The sequence below is a fragment of the Daldinia vernicosa genome (assembly GCF_022497035.1).
Source record: "Daldinia vernicosa strain CBS 139.73 unplaced genomic scaffold F5Y00scaffold_24, whole genome shotgun sequence".
Lineage (NCBI taxonomy): Eukaryota > Fungi > Ascomycota > Sordariomycetes > Xylariales > Hypoxylaceae > Daldinia > Daldinia vernicosa.
The window spans coordinates 420,918-430,447 of NW_025953940.1; the positions used below are offsets into that span (position 1 = coordinate 420,918).

Sequence of the window (9,530 nt, forward strand, 5' to 3'; positions counted from 1 at the left end):
AAAAGAATGCATTACGTCTCTCCACGTACAAGTCAGTATGGCATACTTAGATGCTGGCTATAGCATTTCCCAAGTCGGAGAAGGGTGCTATGAGACCGGAAGGGGGTCAACACGTGGGTTATCATATGGTTCCATATAGAACCAATGTCCCCTCATATGACATACCCTAACAGTCTTATTTCTTATCATCAAACTGGGCGCCGACTCCCAGTAGATCTTGGTCAATGTTGGTGTGATCGTTCTGGGTGTCTGCGGGTGCGTCGTTAGGCTCTGAAGTGTCGGGTAGGTCAGGCACAGGTGAGTCCCTGTTTGTCTTTGTGCTGTCGTTCGTCATTCCAGACTCGTCGTACCTATGTGTAAGATCACGAAATGTCAGACTTAGTTCATACTAAGAGGAAGTTGTGTTTATCTGTATCTGGATAAGTGGTAAACTCACGGAGTAGTCTCCTCGCCGCCGGAGGACGAAGTGTGAGACATTATAAGTTGTTAAGTAATGATATATATATGTATATATATATATATATATATATATATATATATATATGTATGTGTGTGTGTGCGTATAGTAGTAGTAGTAGTAGTAATTTAAATATGAGGAGATATAAGTTGAAGTTTGGTTATAGTAATATGGTAGGAACGGTTGGATAGCGCGTAAGTCTTGGTGACTAGCTATGTATGGTATCTAATTGTAGAGAAGGAAACAGAAATGTCCAAGAGAGTTTGAAGAAATATGTGTAAGTCTCGAGATAGAGATAGGAGTCGCTGAATGTTGGAGTTGGAGTTGGATCTGGACACTAGGATATAGAGGAAAAGAAAACGAGAGAATGAGCTGGGAAAGTTCCCAGGTATTTATCGTAGCTCGAGGCATTTCTCTGCAAGTCTCCTCCTAGTCCAGGCGTTTCGCTGTCTACAACTTAGAATTACCCAACTTGTCTGCGTATCTAAGTTCTTCTGCCGATCGATATAATAGGCTTGAGATTCTACCCATATGTATATACGATACTTGCATATTTCACAACTGCTTCGTGTCATTGGCTACAGCAGTTTTGTTCGACGGATAATTACATCTAACATTTCGCTTTTTATGCATAATATATTGCGTGTGTAACCATAGAAGTCGTAGCAGAAATCGTCCCTACATGATGTTGTGTAATGTAACACAGCCACCACACTTATTTTCGGGCTTACATTGGGGCAAGCTGTGCAGATATCTTACTAGGTACTATCTCATCACCACTAGGTTAATAGAGTCGAATACAAGAAACCTGTACACAGCCTACTTCCCCCCTAGTTTGTCCAACTGGCCGAAGGCTATATATTTATTTACTAGCATGCATTATATGATCCTAATACCTAAGAGAAATCAAAACGACAAAATAAGTGGTGTCGCGCCGTCGTCTCTCATACCAAAGTATCGTTTTAGGTACGTACATCATAGATATATATAAGTACCTAGGTACTTAGGTACCTATAGTGTACGCAAGCAAATTCCAAGACAACGAAATGTACCAAGAACTTGTCTTACGTCTATACTTAACTTATGTAGGTACTTAAAGTAGCAAAAATATTATCCCGGCTCCTTTAGAGATAGAAACAGTATCGTCGCATGGCAGGCCCATCCGGTGAACTGTAAAAGATGCATATATTCGGATACGGAGGTACTTTCAATATCAATATTTTTTTCTATCATCCGTAGCCTGCATATAGCCTACCGAATTCATGCAGGCTACGAAGCTGCCGCTCTTGCTGTCAGGGTTGCCCAAACAAGGAATACGCACGTTCGATGTGACAGCTGGATACCGCATTTTCCTGCCATTGGACGTTATCCCATTTGTTGCGGGTCAGCTCGACGAATTAAATTAAACGGCACCAGTCATTGGCTCTTTTGCTTGCTCTCGACCAAGCTTCTTGCGTCGGTCTTGCATACATCAAGATCCATCCCACTGGTTGCCTGACCTGCGTGGGACGCGAGACGACGCGAGACAGGCCATAATATAAAGGAGGCGTTACCGTCTTCGAAGACCCAGAAGAAATTTAAGTTTCAATTTTCTACTACTTTACTTTTTCAAAGCCCCACGAAAACCCACAACCTTGAAAAGAGGTCAGAGTAAGAGCAGAATGAACCCGTCGACTTCTTCAACGGGCAATGGCCCAGTGGAGAAGTTCTTAGGTATCCCATATAACCAGAGATGGGAGTATCTTAAACCTGTCATCATGCGTATGTACTTGGAGGAGAATAACAAATTAAAACGCGTCTCGGAGCGGATGAAGGATGAGTATAGCTTTAACGCTCAGTCAGTATTATATATCCATGCCTGTTTTGTGCTATTTAGTAACAAGTTGCTCAATGGTCAGAATCGGTCAATATCAGTCTCACTTCAGGAAATGGGACGTGAGAAAGAGAACAATAACTGGAGAGAAGGATGCTGTTATCACTGCTCTTGGAAAGCGTCTTCGCCAAGATGGAATCAGCACCTCCAATGCAATCATCAATCAAGGCGACTCTGCAAAAAGTGTGGACAAAAAACAGCTCAAACGGTACATCAACCAAAGCATCCGTGAAGATGAACCAGCGACATTACATCCCGGAATGTAAGCTAAAATTTGAAAGCTTTATGAAGGTTAGATGACTTATTCCAACTTTAGATTCGCTCGGTATAACCTCCCGTACGCTGCATTGATTCATAGCCTGAAGGGGCAAGGCTCCTTTTCACCATCCGGCGCTAGCCCTTATACTCCAGAATACTTGACTATAAACAGTCCACAAGGGACGGTATCTGCTTCTAGTCCCCAAGATGCATTGTCGCCGACCATGCAGCTGGTAAAACGGAAGACACTATTAAATCGAGCCCGCCTTTTCTTAGAGGGTAGAGAAGGGGACTTGATGGCACAGCTAGCTACGGATGAGCTAAAGTAAGTTCGTATTCGTCAGATATCTTGCGCCGTAGAGCACTAACTTGTTCTTTTGCTCTAGGTGTGTAGCGACATGGCTTCATGATTTTTGGATATATTCCTTCATGACTGTTAAGTACTGGGGCAGGGGACCAGAGACGTGGGATCTCTCCCTTATCAAGTTCAAGTCGTTCGCTGGCATGGTTCCCCCATCTCCTATTGATCTATTCATAGATCAAGAATCCGGCCCATCTTCTAGGCCTCATCTGATTCCCGACGGCCCGACGCAACTTTGTCGATGGAGCATACACTATAAGGAACCGGACTATGAAGGCCTCCCTTCTCCACCGGCAGAACTACATAGGTCCGAAGATCGATTTGATATTGATGACGAATCTACATGGACTGAGTGGCCATTGAATGGCACCAATCGAGATCTCACGAACACACTAGCTCGGGGACTTCAAGAGAACCAATTTAGTTCAATTGAAACCAATGAGCTTCCATTCGCTACAGATTCAGTTATGAATGCCGCAGAAAAGTCCACGGATGAATTAAAGGCAGAAACTTTCGGTTTTGCTATCATGTCACGTAACATGAATGTCATTGAAAATAGCATCCTCGATTACTCCACAAAGGATCTGGATATCCTTTCGGCCACCTTCCCCTTCCATCTAGCAGCCAGATTCCTAGATGGCGCCAAGACTTGCTGTCTTATCTTCGAACAACTTGTAAATAACTTACAGGGCTCGTGCTCGATAGGCCTGAAATATATCGATAGTTCTGGATTTACTGTACTGGATACACTTTTTGTTACGATCCTACGATCGCACAGCAAAACCTCATTTGATATTCTTCTAGGTGGCGAATTTGCTGATCAATCTCAACACGCCGGACAGGAGGTTGACCCTTGTGGTAGATGGGATGCGGATTCGCCTTGTATCCGACAGCTATATGCTTCCGGGAGCCCGAAAATCCCACATGAATGGAAACACGTATTCTGTCATACTTCGGTACAGGCTATATGCCATTCTATATCCGCAATATTCTCAGTTGATTGGAGTCCAGATATTAATACGTCGAGTGGATTGTTCAAAAGGCGATGTAGCTGTTGTGGGCTGGAGTTAAAATTTGGTCCACTTCATGCCCTGGTCTTGACGGCGTTCTACTTGGCAAATGATGGAATGCCCGGCGAGAATCTTTTTGGCATGATCTGTTGTCTCGTATGCCTGTTGACTCACCACGCTGATCCTTACGCTGCTGTGGAGATCTCAATTCCCGAGTTACTGGGACGCGGATCAATGGATATATGTCAACACGTAACTATGAACCCGGCGGAATTGGCACAAGAAATTCATTCGGAGAGAATGGCGTCGTGGACTCACGAAGTTAATCGCGGATGGGGGATTTTCCTTTATATCCTACGACTAGACCGCGAGAAGAAGGACTACAATGACTACGATGACTACGATGACGAGGATTACGACAATGAGGATTCCGACGGATGCTTTCATATTTTTGGACCAACTTATTCCAACAACCGACAGCTGGGCCAAATATGGGCAGCTATACAGGCTGAGTTATTAACTTATCGTCGTTTAAGCGAAGACGATAGTTGGCTATCTGTTAATTTCGACATGGAAAAGCTGTGGAGAGCCTTGGAAGATAATGATGAAGAGCTCCTTCGTGAGTTTGCTGATAACCCGGATGATAAAACTGGAGAGTCTAAGTTGGAGAAATATTCGAGTTGCGGGCATTTCCATTATGCCCTGCATCCGTTATGCGCTATGAGGGAGGAAGTATGCAACTCATACTATGCTAATCTTGATAATTGGGAACGTACTACATTTATTAGGACATGGGATCTTCGGTAGAATTATTCTAATTTGAGTAATTAAATGATGCTGATCAGTTAGTGCATGGTATCACGGTTGTTTTGATACCTTCGTAGGGACGTTGGCTACTGTGTCATGGTAGCCTCTAGTTCGATGTGATCGGTGATTAAGTCAACCCAAAAATGATCTCAGAGATCTAATCCCAATTCTACATGATAGCGAGTTCCTAAGCTTGTAACTCGAGACTTATTTTGCAATCTTGCGTATTTTAACACGCCAATGGTAAATATAAATGTATTCAAAGATACCCAATGTAATAACCCCAGGAGGAGAGAACAGTTCACTTAAGCTTCACACCCGCAGCCCCTGAGCTATCCCCAACTCCAACACCCTAACAAACCTCTTCACATCCTCCACCGAGCTATAAAACCCAAACGACACCCTCACACCTAACCTATTCATCGTAACGCGCGCACCCCCCGGACCTCTAAAATACGCCCCCCACTCCTTCGGCAGCGCCAAAATCGTAATATGCGGCGCGCGTCTCCCCCTTTCCCTCGGACTCACCACTCGTATACCCAACCGATCGCACTCTCTCCCCAGCACATCCGTCAGCCCAAACAGATGCGCCTCTACGTCCGCCGGCCCCAAAACATCCAGATAAAACCGAGCAAACGCCGCCGCCGCCGCAGCACCCACCATACTCATATTAGCATGTTCGAACCGGCGCGCGTTCGGATGCAGCTCCAACGGCTCGTCCACCTTCACCACCAGATCCTCACTAAGATTCCTCACAGCCTCCATACTAACAATCGGCGGCGTCGGCTCGCCCAGCTCCCCAAACGCCTCCGGCGAGACGTACAACGCGCCGATCCCCGTCGGCGCATTGAGCCCCTTGTGCAGACTAAACGCCGCAGCCGACACCCCCAGGTCCCGGACGTCGACGCGCGCGAACCCCACGTGCTGCGTTATATCCGCGAGAACGTGTATCCCCCGGGGCCTATACGCCGCGCAGATGCTCTTGACGTCGTTGTGCAGCCCGCTATCAAACGTAATGGAACTGATCCCCACAGCGCGAGTCCGGGAATCCACGTACGGCCGCAAAGTCTCCGCATCGACGGTATCGATGCGGCCCGTGCGCTCCGCCTCGGCAATAGTGGGGACCTGGCGGACCTCGAGCCCGAAGTCGCGCAGGGCGAGCCAGCAGAGCGTCTGGTTGGGGTGTTCGGAGTCGACGGTGACGACGTTGTCGCCGGGCTGGAAGCGCACGCAGCGGATGAAGCTGCCGAGGGCCTCGGTGGTGTCGCGCGTGAAGGCGATGGCGGATGGGTCCTCGGCGTTGATGCACCTCGCTACTAGGCTGCGCGCTTCTTCGCGCGTCTCGCGCCAGCTAGTGTACGGGTAAGATTCGTATAAGGCCTGCGCCGAGTACCGCGTGATGGCCTCGTGGACGATCAAATTCGACGGCGGAGCAGAGGCTGCGTTGAGAAATATGACGTCGTCATTCTGCGAGACTAACGGGACTAGATGTCTGTGTGCCGCGAACTTATCCGCCAATCGCTTTTCTTCGTCCGCGCCGTCTTTTGCTGAACAGTTCGACTCGACATGCTTAGACGGCGCTCTGATAAGCGGACGAGACACCATGGCTGGCGACTTGGTAGGTAGTACGTCTCAACTCGCTTGAAGGCCGTTGAGATTAATGGAGAGGAAGGATTAAGGTAGGTAGTGGGATTAATGAGAGGTAGTTGAAATAAGTTTCTGGATAAATCGAGATCCCTTCCTATACGAGTATGTGATTGGTATCGAGTAGCATTGCACCATACAGCCTCCTATACACGCCTACCAACCCCGCTTCTTCGCATGAGGCCAATCAGCACGACTTCATCTATCACGCATGTGGTATATGTCGGACATAGGAAATATAAATATCACCTTAAATTTGAGGGAACATTGTCAAAATCATAACTTGTAAAGTGAGAATCGAAAATATTATATAATTAAAATGTTATGTATAAGGCAAAATTTTCTATTGGTAAGAAGGGTATCGACTTTTCCCGCATTGGTCGTATGCCATAAGAATATCAAATTATCAACATGTCCTCAACTCCCCGCTCAATGAATCTGTAAATGCAACCCACATACCCAATACCTATTTACTATCAATCCTTCATCTAGCCTCTTACAGTGGTGACGATCGTATCTGTTACCGTAGTGATCGTCGTCACCGTCTCTTTTTCTGTTACAGTGACAGTAGCGGGGGCAGGAGTAGGTGTTGTCCCAGATGTAACACCGAAGTTATTGCTTCCAATGTCCCCAAGACCAGGGAAGTCGACAATATCCGTCTCGATAGGAATGACGTGGAGGCCGGAGTCAGTAGGGGTAGTCTGTACTATCGTCGTCGTAGTCGTAGACGGCAGCGGTGTTTCAAGTGGTGAAGATGTCGGGGCTTCTGGGATGGATGGCGTTACAGTTACGGTTTCTGTAACTATTTTAGGGGGTAATGGTGAGCTTGAGGACCGGGTCGCAGTGCTAAATGTGGTTGGCAAATAATGAGTAATTGTTACCGTTTTCTCTGAAGGTTGAGCGGGAACCGAAGAGCTTGTCTTTGAAGAGCTTGCTGCTGAAGAGATTTGCGTAGATGAGCCGAGATTTATGGTGGTCTGAGCGGTCTTGGTGGCTGTCGGTGTGACTGTCACAGTGACTAAAGTCCCGTCAAACGTCTCAGTTTCCGTAGACGAGCTAGCAGAAGTCGAACTTCCTGCGGGGGGTACGTCGCCGCCCAAAGCTTTACGAACAGTAGCATCATCCCAGCAACCAATCTGAACGCCCTCAACCGTAGTCATCGGCAAGGCATAACAAGTTAAAGTGTCGGCACAAGGGGTAATCTCAAATGCGCCAGCACTAGAACACTTTCCAATATTCCCATTAACACAGGCAACTTGACCAGAAGCGCAAGCAGAATCCTCGGTCAAGCTGGCAAAGACCGTATTGTAACTCTTTGCGTCGGCTAGATTTCTGGCAAGAACTTCAGGGGAAACTGTCGTTGACGAAGATGGAATGGAACTAATGATGGTGGGAACCTGGTCATTTAATGTCCCTGTTGGCGTTACTGGATGAGACACATAAGATGATTTAACAACTGATGTGAATGGAGCAGTAGTAAATTGGGAGGACGTGACGGTAGCCGATGCAGACGAAATTTCCAGACTACTAGCACTTCTACTGCTTGCTAGTGTGGAAGGACTTGCGGCAGGTGTGTTAGAATTTATGGACGTGGTAAACTCCGAAGCCGTGGAGCTACTTTGCGTTGGCTGCGCAGTTTGACTCTGCTCGGTAGCCGTTAACTGAGACTCAGTAAGAGTTGATTGAGACTCAGTAAGAGATACTGCTGAAGATGTTGGCGCAAGGGGAAGAGTCAAAGATGTAGCTAGAGATACTACGGTAGATTCCTGAGATGAGCTTCCAGTCGAGTTGGATGGAGCAGCAACCGCTGTCGAGCTTGAAACGGCCAAGTCTGCGGTAGAAGCGGCAGGGCCAACAGGGACTGTAGAAGATGGGAAGATGTCAAATGTTGGGATGGTACTACTCTCGTTTAAAGTGAGCGACTGAGAAATTGAAATGGAAGAGCTGGACACAACCGGGCCTGAGGCGGAACTCGCACTTGAAGTAGCCAAAACCGATGAAGATGAAGCTAAGCCGGGCGCTGATGTTATAGATGTTAATGATTGAGATAAAGATGATGTTGACGCTTTAGACGCTTCGCTCGTGGTTAACGTCGAAGAGGTTTCAGTTGACAAGGGAGTGGTCGTCGTGGTAGCGATGCTACTAGTATTCGCGAACCTATAAACCCTCGAAGCCCCCAGCGCATCACGCCGTCTCAATCTAAAACTTATTAGCCGACCATCATCATGCCGTTTTATATCTTCGAAAACGTACCTTTCTCCTCGCCTCAGCGGACCTGCCGCCGAGGCCTCGGAGAATAAGAGGAGGTGTGAGAATAGAACTAAAATGAGCATTTTGAGTATGATTTTTCTTTTCTGGATTGAAGTGAAATGAAAGTCTATAGGGAAAGAAAAAAAGAAAAAAAGAAGGCGAAAAGACGAAAGAAAGGTTATGAGGCCGAAGGCATGGAGGAGCGGCGGTTCATATTATTTGGTGTATGTGATAAAGAGCCTAAGGATCTTAAAGGAATGCCAAGTATCATTCAAAACCGAACAAGGGGCTAAGGCATACGGCACAATAACAGACAACAATAGTTATAGTATAAAAACAGACGCCAAAGAAAAGATAGCGGAGAATAAAGAGCCGCAGATTTACGAGGATGACCAGCGAGATCTAGAAAGGACGATTATAAGCATTGACGATCTTCGCCCGCAGGAGGAGGGGGGAGCTCTCATCTTGTAGTAAACACCAGACGGACTGATTATGCACGTCTGGCCATCCCTACGGTATGAATCCTACTGTTGGGTCCACGACTATGACGTTAAAGGACAGGGTTTCGCCAAAGTTTCGGCCAAGATGAGATGTCGAATTACTCGTAACATAGAATTAAGGCCCGTCGAGAGGACCAGACGAATCGGGGTAAATCATCCAATGGAACAGTATTGGACCATAGCCCTTGACATGGCAGAACTACTATACGTAGTTGGTTTTCGTATCGCATGTAGATTGGGTTTGAAGAAAGGTTGGCTAAGCGCTGCCGGGGGGGTACTTCTAGTTTCTCCATTTTCTTCATTTGGTGTTTCGTTAATTGACGATGGTGACGCGCGCTTGCGTATTATTGGCAGCGGCCAATTGATGGTT

At 46.8% G+C, this 9,530-nt stretch overlaps 4 protein-coding genes across 4 annotated transcripts; 1 reads left to right on the forward strand and 3 right to left on the reverse strand.

The window, feature by feature from the left end:
- Positions 1-175: 175 nt before the first annotated feature.
- On the reverse strand, positions 176-477 carry F5Y00DRAFT_262283 (uncharacterized protein; the record flags this gene model as incomplete). The annotated part of the gene is made up of 2 exons (XM_048011355.1): positions 176-350; positions 437-477. The coding sequence occupies 2 exons, from the start codon at positions 475-477 to the stop codon at positions 176-178; spliced, it is 216 nt and encodes a 71-aa protein (XP_047864741.1).
- Positions 478-2,113: 1,636 nt separating this feature from the next.
- Positions 2,114-4,766, forward strand: F5Y00DRAFT_270010 (uncharacterized protein; the record flags this gene model as incomplete). Its single annotated transcript, XM_048012539.1, has 4 exons — positions 2,114-2,294; positions 2,356-2,592; positions 2,647-2,913; positions 2,975-4,766. The coding sequence occupies exons 1-4, from the start codon at positions 2,119-2,121 to the stop codon at positions 4,764-4,766; spliced, it is 2,472 nt and encodes an 823-aa protein (XP_047864742.1). The 5' UTR covers positions 2,114-2,118.
- Positions 4,767-5,078: 312 nt separating this feature from the next.
- F5Y00DRAFT_270013 (PLP-dependent transferase) lies at positions 5,079-6,446 on the reverse strand (the record flags this gene model as incomplete). The annotated part of the gene is made up of 1 exon (XM_048012540.1): positions 5,079-6,446. The coding sequence occupies exon 1, from the start codon at positions 6,369-6,371 to the stop codon at positions 5,079-5,081; it is 1,293 nt and encodes a 430-aa protein (XP_047864743.1). The 5' UTR covers positions 6,372-6,446.
- A 255-nt stretch (positions 6,447-6,701) lies between these two features.
- F5Y00DRAFT_270015 (uncharacterized protein) lies at positions 6,702-8,743 on the reverse strand (the record flags this gene model as incomplete). The annotated part of the gene is made up of 2 exons (XM_048012541.1): positions 6,702-8,609; positions 8,664-8,743. The coding sequence occupies 2 exons, from the start codon at positions 8,741-8,743 to the stop codon at positions 6,899-6,901; spliced, it is 1,791 nt and encodes a 596-aa protein (XP_047864744.1). The 3' UTR covers positions 6,702-6,898.
- Between the last annotated feature and the right edge of the window lie 787 nt (positions 8,744-9,530).